The 20,970-nt window shown below is 38.7% G+C and overlaps 1 protein-coding gene across 1 annotated transcript; it reads right to left on the bottom strand.

Annotated features, from left to right (window-relative positions):
* Positions 1–24: 24 nt before the first annotated feature.
* LOC134799394 (DNA polymerase alpha subunit B) lies at positions 25–19,133 on the bottom strand. Its single transcript, XM_063771788.1, has 12 exons — positions 18,977–19,133; positions 18,605–18,833; positions 18,392–18,437; positions 12,714–12,778; positions 12,162–12,326; positions 9,762–9,885; positions 9,304–9,428; positions 5,039–5,187; positions 3,220–3,454; positions 1,664–1,867; positions 717–900; positions 25–185 (listed from the first exon to the last, which is right to left on the bottom strand). The coding sequence occupies exons 1-12, from the start codon at positions 19,050–19,052 to the stop codon at positions 54–56; spliced, it is 1,734 nt and encodes a 577-aa protein (XP_063627858.1). The 5' UTR covers positions 19,053–19,133; the 3' UTR covers positions 25–53.
* Positions 19,134–20,970: the final 1,837 nt, after the last annotated feature.

Genomic DNA, 20,970 nt, shown 5'->3' with positions numbered 1-20,970 from the left:
TTGGAAAAGAAACAATGCATTGTACTCACAGGATGTTTTATTGCGTAAGTATATCAAATGCGCACGACCTGCGCCGCGACCTGCCTCGCGTCCCCGTCCACTCTGACCAGGAGGCGCGCGAAGGTGCCGCCGCCCGTGCCTTTGGTGAGCCGCTCGGGGTTCACCACCACTGTGCCGTTCACCTCCTAGAAATGCAAGTACGTTTCAATATTATAGGCCTGTGCATACCGGGTGCGTTGCGTAGAATTGCACGTGCGCGTTGTAATATACGGTTCCTTATGAGAGACGACACACCGCTTGCGTGACGTGTGCGTGCGCGGCTCCAACATTTTAGCGCACGCGCACGAGCACGTCTACGCACACGCAGCCGGTGTGGCCTGGCCTTAAATCTCAATTTTCTGGTGCACTCGGGTCGCAACTGGTCCAAAAAGTAATGTAGGTACAGTTGAGAGCAGCAGTACACGACACAGGTACATACAGCCCACAATAATGTAAAGCATAATTAGGATATTGTCAAAGTGGCAAAGTCCAATTTCTTTGTCCAATGTCATTGCGTCTCACTCTCTCATTAAGCAAAATGTGAGACGCAATACACATTGGACTAAGATATTGGACAAATGGAATACCACCCTAAGGCACATTTCGTTGATCACTCTAGTTTTCGAAGTCACAGCAAGAACTATAATCGCTAACTTTATTTATAAAAATTAAGTGACCTTAACAAAATATCTGAAGTTAGAGGGCAGCACCAAGACATGCGGCGTGGCCGGCATCTGCGCGTGCTGCGCCCACAGCGCGGCGTCCGTGGGCTGCGCGGGCGGCGCGGGGAACAGTGGGCTGTAGCACTGCTGGCTCACCACGTGGGACGCCATGCGGGCTAGCTTGTCGCCACCCATGCCTCTGCAAAAACCACTTCTTAGCGCCACTTGCACCATCCCACTAACCCGGGGTTAACTGGTTAGATTGTGTCAAATTGTACAAGTAACTATGGTAACTCCGGGTTTAACCGGTTAACCCCGGGTTAATAAATGGTGCAAGTGGCCCTTAACGAATTTGAATAACATCAATATCCGTTTTCCCCAGATCATGATGCCTTAAATCACAGCGCTATGAAAGTAACTAAAGTAAACCAAAGAAAGTCATACACATATTTCGTTAATTTGTCATTTCCGATTTTGATACTACAGAATCGGTTGTTTTTATTGCTCCCGTCTTGAAGTTTGCTACAGTAAACCTTAATCTGGGTTACTCCTCATGAGAAATATAAATCTCTGGCTTAGTTCTCAAAAGAGGATGTTTCTGTCCTTTAACTCGTCAACTCCTAGCGTTGATGGATTAACCCCTTTGAGGCATTGAGTCCCTCAGACGCGATAAAGCAAAAGCACACGGTACTTCATAAAAAATGTGTGATAAATGAAAAACCTTTGAGACTTGTTTTTTGATATTTCAAAATTCTTGGACTCGAGAGATTGATATGAGCAATGTGTGACAAACTCACAGCGATATCTTCTCCTGGCTGATCTGCATGAGCACATCAGCGCTCGTGGCGCCGACGATGATACCCCCGATGTTGAGCGTGCACGGGTCCGGCACGAAGTGCACGTGTGGGTGCTTGTGTTGTGATGGTAGGAGAAGGATTGTTACAATAGTACAGTAAACTCACAGCGATATCTCCTCCTGGCTGATCTGCATGAGCACATCAGCGCTCGTGGCGCCGACGATGATGCCCGCGATGTTGAGCGTGCACGGGTCCGGTACGAAGTGCACGTGTGGGTGCTTGCGCCGCGTCGAGTATGGCGGCGTGGGGAATATGTTCAGGTGGAATGCGTCCTTGTGACTGGATACTATGTAGATTTTGGTGGATGGACTGGAAAGAAAGAATCATGTTACTATAAAATGGTCAAGCAAATCTTGTCAGTAGAAAAAGGCGCGAAATTCAAATTTCCTATGAGACGACATCCCTTCGCGCCTAAATTTTTCAAATTTACATATTATGTAATGATTGTAACGTATGTAAATCGCTATATGAAATGATATATGACCATATTACATATATAATAGCATGGATTAGGTACTTACGCCATAAATAGATTTAATATGCTATTCGCACTGAATGGGTAATCATACAAACCGCAACACAGAACGAAGTGAAAGAAACAAGTTTCCATGAGGAAAAACGTGACATCTATGTACCTTGTGGAATTACCGATAAAATACCGACACTGAATTAAGCAACCTTATGCAAATTAATCAAGTACAGTAAGCCTTTTAGTTGTGAACATTATATGTTTATAAATACATATCGTAATTTATTATGACGAAGTAATTAATAACATTATTAACAGTTTTGAATTATTCACGGTTAGTTTTACTAGACTTAGGTATATGGACCAACTTTACACAACTTTGACACCCACCCGCTATCTTCATGACATGCATGCAGACAAGATGCATGTAACTGCGTCGAAATATCTGGAGCTCGAAAACAATACAAAAGGTAATCACGGTCCATATCCCGGTCGATATGTCTAATAACAGGGGTCCCTTTATTTCCCATAAAGTTTTAAGTCATAATGTATTGTTTGTCATATTATCGTTGGTCATAAAACTGAAACCCTTAACTTTTCAGGATTTTCGTAAGGTTATCCTTTAAATAGGTTAGGTTTGTTTTATGGCAATCCTGAAAAGTGTCGCGTTTCTGAACCAAATAAATTATGACTAACAAAAATGCGGGCAAACAATACATTATGACTTAAAACTTTTTGGGAAACAATAGAGACCCCTAATAACATTATTGTCCTCTCAAACAGCGACTTGTAAGTCTCTGCCAACGTATTGTCCTTCAGCTTGTCGTGGTCGGCATCCATGAAGGGTCCCGTCATGATTATATGTGGTTTGTATGTGCCGATGTATGTTACTAGGTCTTAGGTGCTTATAGGATTGGTATAGATTATTTAGAACCCATTTGTAACCTTAACCACAGAATATATAATAGTACTAGGTACAGAAGGTTAACTCTAACAAAACGCGTCTATTACGACAGATAATGACTGCAAGGTCTGCAAGGTGGCGCAAGCACGAGCAGGCGTCCGTTCCGTAGCGGCAACGACTACTGCTAGACGCCAAAATTGGTGTGGGCCGCATGTACTTGTAGCGACGCGACGAAATCGCGGAGTGAGCCACGCCTGCCTTAACTCAAACATTAGTGTTACAACTCACCAGCTGGTACCGAGCTCCGTTAAACTATCGATCAGCTTCTCAAACAGCGCCTTGTAAGTCTCTGCTAACGTATTGTCCTTAAGTTTCGCGTGGTCGGCATCCATGAAGGGTCCCGTCATGATGACGATGTGAGGTTTGTGTGTGCTGATGTATGCGACCAGGTCTTTGAGGGGCTCGTAGGAGAGGTTGTCTGAGGTCGTGTACGGGCCTGCGGCGACCACCATTGACATATTTCCTAGAACAAAATGTGAATTATTGGTATTTAACACTACACCTTATAAAACAAAGTCCCTCGCCGCGTCTGCCTGTTCGTGTGTATGTATGTTCGCGATAAATTCGAAAACTACTGGACGGATTTTCATGCGGTTTCCACCTATCAACAGTGATTTTTGACGAGGTTTAGGTGTATAATTAAATATAAATATAAATAAAATAAATATAAATATTAGGGGACATCTTACACAGATCAAATCTAGCCCCAAACTAAGCAAAGCTTGTACTATGGGTACTAGGCGACGATATACATACTTGTATAGATAAATACATACTTATATACATAGAAAACAACCATGACTCAACTCAAACAACAAATATTAGTGTTCATCATACAAATAAATGCCCTTGCTGGGATTCGAACCCAGGACCATCGGCTTAGCAGACAGGGTCACTATCCACTAGACCAGACCGGTCGTCAATTTGTCAAGGTTTTGTCTAACCCGTACGAAGCCGGGGCGGGTCGCTAGTTTCATATAAGTATTTATGATATGGCAAAGAATAGAGCTTGTGTTGCGCTGCGTTCTAACAAAATATACAAGTTACCACAATAGCCTCTCGGCCTACTGCGAACTTAAAAATTATAATGAGTGGTATCTCCATGGATTCTCCATATCTGCCACTCATAGCAAGAGCAATAGAGATAGTCGATCTTCGAATGTTGATGTTCGCGGCGAGCAGATTAGCGCGGTCATCAGAGTGCTTAGAGCATTCCATTTAGTAAACGATTTAAATGAGACATTTTTCCACTTTAGAACATTAATTTGACTGAGAACTGTTTGATATTTATTATTTTCTATTTGTATCGAGTTTTTATATTAACATAGTAATGTTCAAATTTAAAAATAAATATGTGACCCACCTTGTAAAGCATTAATCAAATCCGCCCTATGGTCAGGTAACGGCAGCGCGCCATCGCAGAATACTTCTTGCGCCAGGAACTTGTCTCCGCGCGGATTGGTGCCCCGCATAATCACCACTTGGCCGGGGAATAGGGAATACTGTTTCAAACTGAAATAAATATGTGACCCACCTTGTAAAGCATTAATCATATCCGCCCTGTGGTCAGGTAACGGCAGCGCGCCATCACAGAATACTTCTTGCGCCAGGAACCTGTCTCCGCGCGGATTGGTGCCCCGCATCACCACCACTTGGCCGGGGAATAGGGAATACTGTTTCAAACTGAAATAAATATGTGACCCACCTTGTAAAGCATTAATCATATCCGCCCTATGGTCAGGTAACGGCAGCGCGCCATCGCAGAATACTTCTTGCGCCAGGAACTTGTCTCCGCGCGGATTGGTGCCCCGCATCACCACCACTTGGCCGGGGAATAGGGAATACTGTTTCAAACTGAAATAAATATGTGACCCACCTTGTAAAGAATTAATCATATCCGCCCTATGGTCAGGTAACGGTAGCGCGCCATCGCAGAATACTTCTTGCGCCAGGAACTTGTCTCCGCGCGGATTGGTGCCCCGCATAACCACCACTTGGCCGGGGAATAGGGAATACTGTTTCAAACTGAAATAAATATGTGACCCACCTTGTAAAGCATTAATCATATCCGCCCTATGGTCAGGTAACGGTAGCGCGCCATCGCAGAATACTTCTTGCGCCAGGAACTTGTCTCCGCGCGGATTGGTGCCCCGCATCACCACTACTTGGCCGGGGAATAGGGAATACTGTTTCAAACTGAAAAAAATACGCATGAATAATTTTACGGTTTAGACTCACTTTTTAGTCACTCGCGCGACATGTTTCGGAGAGCCTAGGTCTCCTTTCTCAAACACTGACAGTGCGAGCAGCGATCATGACGGCCGTGTATCGCGTACTGCCAACGCCCGCCATGGACGCTGCTCGCACTGTCAGTGCTTGAGAAAGGAGACCTCCCAAGTAACACAAAAGTAGCTGAATATTGTTTGAATAATAGAGCATGCCGTACTGTATGCTGAATAAGGTAGCTGTATATCGTCTGTATAAGCGCTTATACAGACGTTATACAGAAGGTTTGGGCGCAAAGTGGGCTAGCCCACGCCGCTTATTACTGAATAACAGTAATGTAATAGCTGTATAAGTGTGTGCCCATACATTGAATCGCTGAATAACACTTGTATAGAGGCTGTCAAAAGCTTCTATACCGCTTTTAAACCAAAGTTATCCAGCTTTGTACACAATGCATCAGTTATTCACACGTTATGAAGCGTTTGGTTCCAACGTGCACTTTTATAGAAAATATATTCAGATATTTGTGTTAAATCAATGATTTGTCTTCCATTTTAATTTGTGAACTCGTGTCAAAGTGTAGTTTCTGAAGTGAATACTTACAAAATAAGGAGGACATCACCCATATATTTATTTGATGTTTACATAACTTCATTTTCATTGCGCATGCGACTTTACTGTTAATATATATATACATTTTATTTAAAATTTTAAAGCGCCGCGTAAATGATGCACTGTTTAAAAAGTAAATATAGAAAATTTACTACTCCACTTTTAAATTTGTAATTTTTTGTGCGGTGTTTAGATGTTTTAGTGATAGAAAATGTACTTTAACGAGTTATGCTACGATAAAACTAGTTTTATAAATGAATAAAAATGGGATTTTCAGTTCATTTTCAATTCCTATATAGTTGTAGAGGTTAGAATATGAGCAACCGTAATGGCGTCCGACTGTGCTGAATATAAGCTGCTGACACAGCTATTTTGTGCTAAATTTCTGAATAAGCATTCACATTATTCGCGTTACTAAGCTACATGTTAGTTAATAATGGTTTTAGAACAACAAGTTTTGAATAACATCAGTATAATAGTAATTGTTTTCTCAATGTTAAAGCCTATTAGGGTTTTGTACACAAATAGTAAAAACCACATAGATCCTCACTAGTTTGATGAGAAACATTATAGGTATGTAACACGGGCAATATTCAATCCTACTTCCTACTAATATTATACGTAAACGCGATATAATATTTAAGTTATATGATAAATCTGGGGGCACGGCAGATTACACAGCTATTTTTTCCGTTATTAGTTCTGACAAATATGTAGTAGGTAAAGGTATACTTACGCAAAGATGTACGAAGTGAGTACGAAGATGTGTATAGTATGAGTATGGTGTGGTTACGAGTATGATATGAATATGGTATAGGTGCGAAGGTGCGGGTATATTAGTAGCGGGTATCACGTGTATGAGTACAAGTATAGTTTGGTATGGGCAGTATTGTTTAGGTATGAGTACGAGTATAGTGTGGGATGGGTATGAGTAGACCCACTTGAAACCTAAAAACAGTCTGTTCAAAATCGATTGATCGATTGTAGAGAATCGATTTCGCTATATTTTAGTGGGAGTGATAATTTAATTTTTCTCATACCCAGTCCAGTCTACAAGTTTTTAATGCAACAATATCAATAACTAGCATTTGACACCTTGTTTGCCAACTAGCAACAACCTTAAATGGCCATTGGTAAACTTTATCTCGTTGCAGTAAGGTATGCAAATGGTCAGTTAACAGTGTTTACGATGGTAGCTAGCAATTGTTTTACGTCATTAAAACGACAATGCATCTTGTGTAAAATAACCAATCGAAGAGAATTGTTAAGAAAACTAAACCTCGATTTTTTAAATAATGGTTGGATTAAAGAATAAATACGCAAGATGCGTTCAAAATAAAATAAAAACACGCTCAAGCTCAAAGCAATCAGGCTCAAGTAGCACTGTTGACCGTGTATAAAGCTACGGAACCCTCTCCACCGCGCACTTATTGATACTAAGCAGTAGTTTGAATAGCGCTTCTCATTGCGTTCATTTTGCAGCTTTTAGCAAGAAAAGATAATATATGTGTACTAAAATCGCTATAACTTAAGTATAAGTGTTGTTTTAATATTTATTATTCAGACGTTATGTCTATAAAAGCCATAACTATAACCCATATATGCAGCTACTGAATAACAAATAATATGTGGATTTCATTACAGCTTCCAGTAATAGCGTCCACCTTTATTCAAAAACTAGCATTAAAACAGAAACTGCAACCGCTTTTATACAGTTGAAAGTCTTCACCGACGCTTCTTTTCAGCATTTAGTAGACACTATCACATTTTTCTTAATATTGTCTGCTTAATATCTCACAACACAAAATATATACAGCTAATTGCTGCTAATGCTGATATTATGCAGCTTTTAGTAACCACAAATGCTTTAAGCTGAATAATTTCTGACTAACTGTGTAAGAAATAAGTATTATTCAGCTTTAATATGCAATACCGATACTATGCAAAATTTATTCAGCATTTGTTGGTATATAGGCCCACATATTTTCTTATTCCGAATTTAGTAATTTCCACCGCTTATACACAAAATTTATGCAATCTTAACTTGAATAAGATGATAATTTTACTCTATTATCCTGCTTGTGTGTTACTTGGGCTAGGCTCTCCGAAACATGTCGCGCGAGTGACTAAAAACAATGAGTCTAAACCGTAAAATTATTCAATGTTAGTATGTCTCAACAGTTTAAATTCGAAAATACGCATGTTTTTATCGCTGATTGTACAGTCGACGTAGAACATATGTTAACATTTGCCTTATTAGAATGGAGTAAGGTGCAAAAGTGTAAACATATCTTTGACGTCGACTGTACAGAATATAGAATAGTAACATTGGTTATATTACTAAAGTACAGACGGTTCACATTAATCCTTTACATACATAAGTTAGTGGAGGAAAATGCTGAGCGACCCACGCCAACCCAACTAATTAGTCAAAGCGATTATTTTTATTTATTATTTCCCAAATCTCCATGAGGTTACGTTGTTTTATAGTTCGTTTTTTTTAGCATTAGAAAGAACTTGAAAGAAGGTAAGCGATCTTGACAAGTCTTTTAATTGAAAAACGCTTTTTCAAAATCAGTAACTATTACTTATGAAAGCAGAAGAATATAAATGATCGTATTAGATTCATAATTGTTACATATTTGCCGTAACTTATTTTTAAAATGTGTTTTTTAATTAAAATACACATCAAGATTGTTTACCTTATTTCTAATGCTAAAAAAAACGAACTACATACATAGTCAGGTGGTTATCCATCATCAATCACTTATCGTAACATGACTTGGGCACTGTCACTAAAATTGCCTAGGTATATTACTAAATGAGAGCTAACTCGGACAAGATTTACATTCAACACGTAGGCTAAAACCCCATAGTGTGGCCAAATGTCTACAAATTATTAGACAGCTCACAGATAAAAAAAAAAAGGCTTACGTTCTTGAACGCACCTTTATACCAAACGTCAAGTAGGGTGATGATTTAAGGGTTAAATTTACGCAATATTTTTAATTTATAAAAATTAAATTCGTTTTAAGACGAAAAGTCGGAAAGCTTGGAAAAATCTAGAAGTTGATAATTTTTAGTATGTGATTTTGAACGGTGTTTTCGGGGTTTGTAATTATTTTATATTTAAAAACTTTATCATAGCTTTATCATATATTACATATCTATTACTGAAAATTACATATTTACATAATATGATTTAGCCAATTCAACTTCTAACACTAATTTCGCAGTGAAAATCGAAGTTATATATATTTTTTTTACTATTTTTCCTAGAATCGGCAAACAATTATGTGATACATATATTAATTTCGGGCAAAAAGAAAAAATCATGCATTTAATTTAAGGGATAAAGTTGAAAAACCATCATCCTGTAGATTACCAACAATTTTAGGTAAGAAAAATGCGCCTGTAGATTACCAACAATTTTCTTATATAGGTAAGAAAAATGCGGTAAGTTTAGCAGCTCACCCGTCCAAGTCGACAGGCACGGCTTGGCTGAGAGAATGCTCCCACGTGCCCTGCAGAACCACGCATTTGGGGTTCAGCCTCGCGTCCGCGTCGCACTCGACCCGACCTGCCACTGTCACCTCCGTCTGAAAAGATGCACGACTATGAAGCAACAAAAAATAGGTTCTTGTACTACAATATCACAGTATTTTTGTGGAACTATTTCCATATTATGATGTTATTTCCGGTTGTTTTTAAATGAAGTTCCTAACCAAACGCCATAATCATATGTACATACTTCAGAAAAAAATACGCGCAAGGAAATTAGGCGGCTGAAATACTCTGGTATTGAACTTCCGGTGTTTATAAACTAGACTTTAAAACTCGCTTTCAAACATGTACCACACAGCTGCCACACAGACATTTCTTGGTTTAGCATGCTTCGATCACGAAGTAGACAGGAACGCTAGTGAACAAACCTGTGTTTTGTGCCTGACAGAGCTGCTCTCCGTGATGCCGGCCTTCTTCATGATGTGTCGCGAGACGTAGCTTATGTGTCCGTCGTATATGCTGGCCTTTTCGGGTAGGAGTTCGAAGCCAAACCTACGAAAAAGCAGTTCCTTTAGTTCGCACTTCAAAGCTTGTGCGATCGCTGGCAACCAGCTTGATGCCAAACTAGTTGGTAAAGAACGGGAGTATTAAGACTTATAAATCAAAGTTTAAGAAACTCGGGTAACTATTCGGGAACCTTATACTATCCCGGTAAGAGCATTTATAGACGACCGGTCTGGCCTAGTGGGTGGCCTAGTGACCCTGCCTGTAAGGGCATTTATTTGTGTGATGAACACAAATATTTGTTCCCGAGTCATGGGTGTTTCCTATGTATACATATAAGTATGTATTTATCTATATAAGTATGTATATCGTCGCCTAGCACCCATAGTACAAGCTTTGCTTATTTTGGGGCTAGGTTGATCTGTGTAAGATGTCCCCTAATATTTATTTATTTATTACGAGATTTCATGCTTAAAAGATTTCATTCTTTTTGCTCCTCCGGGTTTGTTAAACAGTGACCCTTCTATGCCTAAGTGCTGTCCTCAGCAACAAAATATTTTCATCATAATGGTACAGCTACATAGTTATTTTCAAGTCCATTATGATTCAATGAAAAGGTAATTGTATAGCAATTGTTTGCCACGAACAAAATTGTAAATTACAGGACACAAGCAAAAGTAGATGCTAGGTGCATAATATAAATGTGTGTAAATCATTGTGACCACTTTCGGCACTTTTTTAGGGTTCTGTACCCAAAGGGTAAAAATGGGACCCTATTACCACAGAATAAATAATAGTACTAGGTACAGAAGACTCACTCTAACAAAACGCGTCTGATGCGATCTGGACAGATATATGGCTAAAAAGTACGGAACCCTCGGTAGGCGAGTCCGACTCGCACTTGTCCGGTTTTTTTGTGTTGCTATTTTTATTTCTGATACATCGTCTAGGTACAGTCAACAGCAGAAGTTGCTAAGCAGGCCAGGTGTTCAAAATTATTATGACCGTGATTTTATTGTTAAGAGAATAAGAGCGTGTCAAGGTAATTTTGAACACCTCGCCCGCTTAGCAACTTCTGCTGCTGACTGTATGTTCCTTATGATGTTTTCCGTTAACGAATCACGACTGGTCAACGACTGGTAAATGTCAAATCATGTTTCATACATAAGTTCCGAAAAATATACACAAGCTGAGGTTCAAACCCCTTCGGTTTGAATATCGTATGCCTTACCTCTAATAGACTACCAAGATAACAACGCTACGCATCTAAGCTGCTGACTATACATACAGTCTGACAAAGTGACAAAAAAGAGTAGAAATTAAAAAGTGGCAATACTGTAGTGTCGTCCCATTCAAATCAATCTAAGTAAACGGGACGACACTACAGTCTTGCCACATTTTAATTTCTACTCTTTTTGTCAGACTATATTAATGAGTTAAATAAGGTTTTGTTCATGAATTAACAATAAGTCTGAATATATATTATGTAAGTTCGTAGAAGTTCCAGTCCACTTCACTGGCTGATAGCTCAGAAGCACATCGCTGAACAAATGGGGGAATTTACAGGCCCTAAAAATGGAGTTGAGAATCTATTATTCAATAGGTATGGTAGCGGTCTGTAACGCGTTTTTGTCTTGTTGTTTGCAGTGCTCAAATAGAGATATAGAATAAATACAAGTGCTAATTTCTACTTGTTAAGACTTCCTTACTTAACTCTTTAAGAAGCCTATAGTAAAGATACCTTGTATATGTATATGCAGAGGAAGTTAAGCTGAAATAAGGTTTGTATATGCTAATATGTACTGCTAATAGTTACTTATAAGGACACGTACTTTCATGGCTCTAATGTAGAGTTCACTCAGCCGTGTGTGCGATGATGATTGAAACAAGTAGGTACTAATAGCCACTGTAAACTGTATAGGTCTGTCACATTACTTACTCACTTAGGAGTCTTAGGACATGGTTCTTTGCTCTGGCTCACTGTGCCCGTTGGGACACTTGGAACAATCATCGTGGCTGGGATGCACCTTACACACTTACATGGCTTAAGTGTGAAGCTCGCCGTCGTGGTTGGGCACGGGTGCCATTGATGACGTCACTGGGCCCGCTGGGCGTGGTGATAGCTTGTAACATATCATCGTAGCTGTGAAGTACCGGGGTTGCAGCCAGACACACAACCGTCCCCAAAATGACGGCGAATGACCGCCCCACAAGGTGGCACGCGACCCGAAACAGGCTCCACAGCAGGGATGCGGAAGAGCCCCCTCACACCCTCCCAAAAGGGTGTCGAACGTAGACAACAACCGGGGTTGCATAATACTTACATGGCTTTAGTGTACAGCTCTCCGTCGTGGTTGGGCACCTGGGTGACGTTGATGACGTCACTGGGCCCGCTGGGCGTGGTGATGGCTTGTAACAAATCATCGTCGCCGTAGCTGTGAAGGACTGTGCCGGCGTTGCCTCGTGTACTGTATTTTGATGACGCTCCGCTGAAAACATGATTACTTACTATAAAATTTTAATTCCTGTAATACCGATAACCTGATAAACTATAGGCTCGTTTATAAAGGATTTAAGAGACGACCAAATCCAAAAGAAATGCTTGACTTTACACAATACACATTACAGACACCCGATAGCTAAGGTATAGGTTCCAAGCGTCTTCTTCCAAGAGTTCTTTGAAGCGAGCATGAGATGATAGCTCTTATCACTGCGAAAAAGGGATTGTCCGCTGTCAACGATTCAAATATAAGCTTATTATATTCACCAAGGATTTGATTGTTTATACCCACGTTTCCTGAGCAATACAATAGGTATCTACTACTTTAGTCAACTAAAAAAAACTTTCTCGTCGGCCGTAGGTAAGTGTTACTTACGTTTTCGGGGAGTATGTAGCTGCAGTCAACTCGCGTTTATGACTTGTATCCTCCACTTTAATTCTCTGGAAAAGGCATTTTAGTTCACCACGTGATCCATGACTACAACCAACAGGTTCACATCACCAGCAACATAAGAGCGGTTTCGCACTACGTCCGATCGTGAAAATATGGTCCGTAGTAGCCGTAGAACTATTTCTATGGTAAGTTACGCACCGCACACGTTGAATGACGGAAAGAAATCGGATGACAGACATCGGATCTAGTGCGTAACTTACCATAGAAATGGTTATATATTATTTTATATATTAGGGGACATCTTACACAGATCAACCTAGCCCCAAACTAAGCAAAGCTTGTACTATGGGTGCTAGGCATATATACATACGTATATATATAAATACATACTTATATACATAGAAAACACCCATGACTCGGGAACAAATATTAGTGTTCATCACACAAATAAATGCCGTTACTGGGATTGGAACCCAGGACCATCGGCTTCGCAGGCAGGGTCACTATCCACTAGGCCAGACCGGTCGTCAAAAGTTCTACGGCTACTACGGACCATATTTTCATGGGTTCGGATCGGACGTAGTGTGAAACCGCTCTAAGTTTAGTTTAAGTAAAACATTCATGTAGGATAGAAAAGAGTTGCTAGGGACAGTCTAAGGTAGGGTATACTAGCTTCCCACTTGTCCACTCTGACATTTACATTTTGTCCTTAAGACAATATCGCAGATGACTGTATGCATGTCGCATAGTGATTTGGCTCTCTTAGGCACATTACCTATGTATGATACAGGTGTAGAGTCAAATTTCCTAAGACATAACTGGCATGAGATAGTGAACGAAAAACAGGATGTTTGTATAAGTAAGTACCTACTCAACCTGTTCATTGCACATCTAACGTTTTGTTCATGATAGGTAGATTTGTGTGGTTGTCGTGGTTGTTGTGGGACAACGATAATTCAAGATCTTAGGGGCATTCTTCAGTGTCACTACGCTTTACCTAATCATTTACCTAACTCCATAGAAGGTATTAGGATCCTATAGAAGTGGTATACACGTGCCTCCGTGAGGGACAAAAACATACGCAATGTGACACTATGATTGGTCGAATTTATTTGTAGCCCACCATAACCCATACTACATTTACGGTGGGGAACAAATAAAATGTGAGACTGTGACAAGGACAAACAATAATAGCTCATTCGTTGCTACTCCTACTGAAAATTCAATGTTGACGTGTAAAAGTGCCCTTGTGGCCTATTTGCTGAATAAATGTTGAAGTTTGAAAGATACATAAGACTATCCTGTTCGTGTTCGGTCACTTCCCCCCACCTTTCATGCCAGATGCAGTTATATACTAGATTCATGTTGAACTCGGAATATTTATGACCCGGGCCAACAGTAGCAGTATATAAATGAACATATAAAACTTTAGCCAAGGAAAGGGAGCCGTGCTAACACATACCTAAGGCAAATGTTGAACTCTTATCTTATTCATTTTAATTTTAAACTAACGCTAAATGTTTACGAGTACCTACAAGGTGGCGGAATCAAAAATCAGACAAGGCTGGGAATTTCGTATTTAAATACCTATCCTCGTAAGGCCCAATGTGCATTACAAAGTACGCTCTGTTTCAATCTAATTCGAACTTTTCGAAAACTACATAAGGTAGCATTTCTTTTGTTTCATTGTTTTCTAAAACAAACGTCACCCTAAGCTACTATACAACAAGGTTAGATAATACCTATTAAATAAATACATTTTTAGGGTTCCGTACCTCAAAAGGAAAAAACGGAACCCTTATAGGATCACTCGTGCGTCTGTCTGTCTGTCCGTCTGTCACAGACTATTTTCTCGGAAACTACTGGACCAATTAAGTTGAAATTTGGTACACATTGTAAATTAGTGACCCAAGGATGGACATGTTTTTTTATAATTTTAAAATACATAGGTTTGAAGCTTCGAGCAACACCGGCTTCCGACACAAAGGTTTGAAGTTATTTAAGAAAATAGCTAAAAAAATGACCAATCCCCCCCCCCCCCTTATCTCCGAAACTACTGGGTCTAAAATTTTGAAAAAAATACACATAATAGTTCTTTACCTATAGATGGCAGGAAAACCTATTAGAAATATGCAGTCAAACGCGAGTCCGACTTGCACTTGGCCTGTTTTTTTTATATTACAGAACAGGCCGACAGGAGGACATATTGTATGACTGGCTTCGATACTCGTAATCATTAATCACTCAATATAAAGCGGCACATCAGTAACCATCAGATTTATTGGTATAATCGTATGGCGATATAGTCACATAGGCAAAAGTATAACTTTAATAATAACTAACTTAGGTATAATAGGTAAACTAAACTAACTACTTAGTAACTAAGTTAAACTAACTATTTAGGTTCATCTTGTCTGCTTTGGTACCTCTGCTGCGAACCGCACATAAGAGCGAAGACGTATTAAGGAAATAAGGCTACTCGGCGTTGATAAATATCTGTGTATGTATTTCGGGACACCATTATTTAGTATTTAGCTAAATAATACATGTAAACAGAACATTCGATACATGACAGCACAAACAGATGCGTCCCAGTTTAGCGTGCACTTTGACCCTGCATCTATTGCTCTAGCGGAAAACGGTACAAGTCCCACACAACTTGTATAAAAGCTGTACCGTTATTCAGTAGTTTGTATATTGCGACTCGAAACAGCTGCAGCTCAAATAGGACGTCGATTTAGTTCAATATCGACAGCTCGGAATAATAGATCGTTTATAAATGACAGTATATTTCTTAGTAACTATGCACGTCTACACTACAGGCATGTAAAAGGCTAGGTGTAAAACTAAGCATCACACAACTCATTACTGAGAGTTTCTTTAATTTTTTGCCATTTTTATATATTGTGACCTTATTTGCCACTTTTGTGTTATTTCGAGGCAGGATCGCGAGCCCTTTTCATCCTTATCCTAAAAATTCCATACATTTTTCAAACTTTCCTTTTTGTTACCGCCATACAAAGTATATGGGGAAATGGTATTAACACAATAGGAAAAAAACTCTGGGACATTTTTTATCCCATTAGGATCGAAAGAGCTCGTGATTCTGAGTAGAAATAACACAAAAGTGGCAAAATAGGTCAGAATATATAAAAATGGCAAAAAATAAAAGAAACGCTCTACTATACTATCCAATATGGGGAACTAAATCCCAGCCTAGACGCATTAGAAGAGCACAATGGGTATAATACCCGGATTCCACATTCTACATTAGTGTAATTGTCGCAGCAATCAAATCGCGATCAGAAGGCAATGAACTCATGTATGTACATGTACACGTGTAGGTAGTGTACATACATACATACATACACGGTGTCTGTCTAGATTAGGCATTTCAGACAGAATTGGTGTCAGTTAACAACTGTAAAATTACACACACTTACACTTAGATAATTGTTTTAGCTAGAAAAGTATAGCTTAGCGCTTGGTAGTTTACCTAAATAAGGAAAATTCTGAAACACATCTAAAATATTCAGTTCTTTTCTATTGTTTCATACATCATAAAGTATGAAGTTATAGGTATTAAGACTATTGAGTGCACATTTTAATGTAGTATTGCATTGTGTTTTGTTCATTCAAACTATGGATACTTCAATAAATTATCTTTCGCAACTTTAATTATTGTGCTTTTGAAAATGTTTTACGGGTATCCCATGCAACTTAAAATTATGAAAATAAAATTGATGTAAATACTGCTATCTGATCGCTGGTGGTTACTTAATGTTGATACATGTTACAGAACCACATTGAAACTACAGTAAGACCTTTCCGGACTACCGTCTGCAATTCTTAGGTTGAAAAAATCACTTCATCAGTAGAGTTAGACCAAGAAAAGTCTGCAACGATTTTGATAGTATATGCAGTGCAAGTGTTATTTATGCGCCATAATTTCATATAAGTTTGACGTTTAAAATAACACTTGCACTGCGTGTGTGCTATCAAAATCGTTGCAGACTTGCTTTCGTTTAACTCTAGAAGTCTAGATAAATGAGAGATTACTTAAACATTCCTTAAACTGCCACGTCACAGGCATAGCCTAGTGTGGGGCCACAGGATATTGATATTTATAGTTAACAAGGTTTTTTCAAATAAATATTATTCTTATTCTTACATATCATTTACATATAAATCATTTAGGAGTAAAAATTAATTTTTAAGTATCTGCTTCAGCTTCGAATTACCACACTTCATTTCAAAGGCACTTTTAATCGGGGAAAAAACAAAAAATTGCGACTACCAAAGTCGTCATATTAAGGCAGTGCACCCGGGTCGATACTGTACGGATTAATTCAGTCACTAGATTAGCGAGGGTCCAGATAAATTTTTTTTGAGGGTGACTGCCTGGTTAGACTGCCCTCCTAAGCCGAATAGCGCTATTTCAAAAACAAATGATTTTGAAAATGGAAGTCTCAGTAATAGAAACTAAAGTATAAGTTAGCAATGAATTTTCTTTTGAGATAGCACTATTTGGCTTAGCAGGGCGGAATATAGGTAACCTTTATGGCAGTCTTCCTTTTACAATTATGAGATACTGATCAACAATGCCAACAGAACCCTCTTAAGCATTCTTTAGTAAAATTACTGTTTAAATAAATATAAAAAGATACTAAAATAAAACATTAATTTCAATTCTTACTGTACATATGTAATAATAATAGGCAAGATCAACTTCAAGGAAGTTATTACATATTTATAAGTCAAACCATATATGGGTAGAGTTCAAAAAGTTAGGTTATCATTTGCCAGAACTTTTATTTGTATATCTGATAAGTCAGGTGATAATCAAAACTCAGTAATTGCAAAAAAAATATTACACAAAATTACCTTGTTTTATTGCCGTATGGCTCACTAAGGCTTTAAACTTGTGGTAGTAATTAGCAAGTTTTGGTTGTCGCCTAACAATAATTACTTAACTTTTTAACTCCACCACCTAATTTTCATACATTATACACATAATTTAGTAAATAAACAGTAGTTGTGTTGAGTGAGTTGATGGCTGCAGACGAGTATGGATCTAGTCATGGTATCAGTGACACGAACTAGAAGCATACTCGCCCACAAATATCATCAAGTCAATAAAAAGTAATCTACATCTATCTACTAAGTCTTCTTGTCTCCGCCGGTGTTTGGTCTACAAGCACTCAATGAGTGTAGATCTAGTCACAGAAGGCACTGCGCCACTAGATTCATACCCATTCAGCACAAGTAGATGTTATTCTGGTTTGACACTTCCTATATCAGCCATATACAAGATAACCTAAAGAAAAAGTCATGTAACACAAGAAGCATCTCATTGCTCACAGGAAATATATGCTTTATCTAATAAAATATAAAATAAAAACTTCTACCAAGCATAAAACTACGATAAAAGATGATTACAACATACATTCATAATAATGATGACAAGTACAAAACCAAAATTGATGTCCATACATCCTAACATGTATTTCTATCTAACAAAGTTTTTTATGTATGCCTGTTATAGTATGTCTCACTCTAACATTCAGTTCCCACAATAAGAAGATAAGGACAGCATGTCACTTCAATTACTTCTACAAGGTTAAGTTGTTACAAAGAATAATCAAAGTAAAATAACGTACCTTTGGAGTTACGGCTATGTATTTAGATAGGACTTCATTATCTGGCCTGAATGTGAAGGAATATTATGACAATTTTGTTGAAACATGAACACAATACCCATATAAAAAAAAAAACAATTAGTAACAGTTGCAGATTTCGAGGAAATACGTTAGAAAACTTATTAACAATAAAACATCGTTCGAGCACGTGGAACATGCGAGCAAAAAGGATACTGAGTAGCAACGGACGCTCCGTACACAGCGACACTTGTGCCGGTACTCGTTCTAGCATCTTTAACGGGCGCGCTGAGGCGATCCGCCCGCTTGGAAAATTCCTTTCTCTCAAGTGAATCCAAGCTATCCAAATTCGGAGGAGCGCCGTTTAAGTTCGTTAAACTGAACGCCATCCATTGTTCGACAAAAGTTTCGGCGTCGACGTCGTATTCTTCACATAAACTCACACCTTTGGAATACAAGTGAATAATAAAACAACCTTGAACAGTCATTTTCATAGCGGTACAAGTCATACAAACAATCACGAAATGCGGGTTATTAACAGAGTTGCCGATAAGTGGACCGTTAATAATTAATTAGTTAGGTACTCACATTTTGCTAAAACTTCTTTCTGTACGGTAATACCTAAAAACTGAAATTGCTCAGTCAGCAACTCCTCGGTAGCCATTTTCTGTAAATTTGAGAGAGTGAATGAAGTGAAGGAAGCAAGGAGAAGACCGCCAATCAAAAAGTTTGCGTCAGAAAGTTTGAACCATAGACAAGTCAAACCAAGCTAACCATAGACAAACTGCTAGAGGGGCGTCAAGCTACTCGCCCAATATCGTTATTCGTAATCGTGTGTATAATCGAATCGAGAAATCTTTGAATTCCAATCCAACTTTGATTACATATTAAAATGAAATAAAAAACAATGGCGAAGGAATGTTTCGCACTGGTTAAATTATGTGACGTCAGATGTATGTTTAACCGAAAAGAGACTGGTTATTTTTAGTTACATATTTGGATATTATCGTGCAGTAATCGAACTCAATAATAATCGATTTATGCTAGCTATAGCTGGCCTAAAATAAATATTTGTACCTATTCAAAATAAAACAAATTTTCTATATGACATTTTTAAAATATTGAAGTTACTTTGAGGGTCACAGAAAATCTAATAAAATTTATAATTCTATATTTTTATTGTAAGAAAAATGAATATCCTCGCTCGAATGCGGATTATTCCACGGGTAAGTAATTGAAATTGGACAGGTGCGAGAATCGCGCGCGCTCGAATCCCGCGGATTGAAAACTTATTCATCAAAATCGGTTTAGTCAGAAGTTTTGACACTATCGTGGAACACTACGCCAACAAACTCATAAACCTACAGTTTAGATTCGCCGTAACAGTTGCACTAGATTTGCCCATTAATTAATTTGTTTTTATCATAAAAATACAACTTACGTTCGAGTCGAGGAATATATTAACCTTTAAAAGGGTATACCTACCTTTAGACTATACTACTTTTCGGGCTCTTTTTCTCCGATAGGGAGGTGTAAAAAGAGTTAAAGCTCTTAGGGAGTACAGGGAGAGGTAAGGAGAGGCAGTCGAAAAATACGGTCTAGAGAAGAGACAGAGGGCCTAATACCGTAATCACCGAAGTTCGCAAATTGCGGGCATCTCAGACAGAGAAAGATGCCCGCAATTTGCGAACTTACGTGTTCGCGGTAGGCCCTCTGATTGTAGTCTAAAACGCGTTTAACTAACCTATCCATAGCAATATTCTATAAAATAGGTTTATGTTTCAGTATGTCATGGCTACCAAGCCCATGGGTCGTGCGATATCCACGACCCCCTACTTACGAGAATCAGCGGCCCTTACAAAATTGAGAAAGTTACAAGCAGACTTTCAAGTAAGTGTACTAATCGTGTAAGGCGTCCCTATACATCATCATTAAGTGTAGGTACTAATTGTTTCATCCATTCACGTGATTCTTGATAAATGTTAGCACTGACGGTGACGATATACCGAATTGGACTGCATAAACTCTGTAGTAGGTATAGATATTTAAACAGTCGGTTCCCTAACATATAAGTCCCAAGTATCCACTTTCCTATACAATTAGTATGGCAACTTGGTGAACTTGGGTACTTAACCCTTTATAAGGCCCCATTTATACAGATATGCTACGTGAAAGTTAAATACACTACCATGTTTCTAATGCACTGGGGAACACATCTACGCCAAAAAAAAAACGAAATCATTAAGAAAAACATGTGGTCAATATATGCACTCAGCCTGTTAGTGCACTTGAGTTTTCAGATGATCTGTTTCCAATACACCTATTCATTGACATTGACATAACAAACATAAGGTGCTCTGTACAGACTGGCGTCTAATTGACTACATACGGTAAATCGAACATTATTGTGTATCTTGTAGTGGGTAGGATTAATATACGAATAACACTGAAAAAAATATAAGCTCTTGCAATTCACGATGGAGAGTGGATTTATCAAAATTAGACCTTGTCATCATACCAATAAGAGTCTCGCTACTCGCCATCGTGAATTGCAAGAGCTATAATTCAAATTATTAGATACA

This window comes from Cydia splendana, chromosome 18 (genome assembly GCF_910591565.1).
Source record: "Cydia splendana chromosome 18, ilCydSple1.2, whole genome shotgun sequence".
Lineage (NCBI taxonomy): Eukaryota > Metazoa > Arthropoda > Insecta > Lepidoptera > Tortricidae > Cydia > Cydia splendana.
Note: the sequence above shows the minus strand (reverse complement) of the source record. Positions and strands in the feature narration are given on the sequence as shown.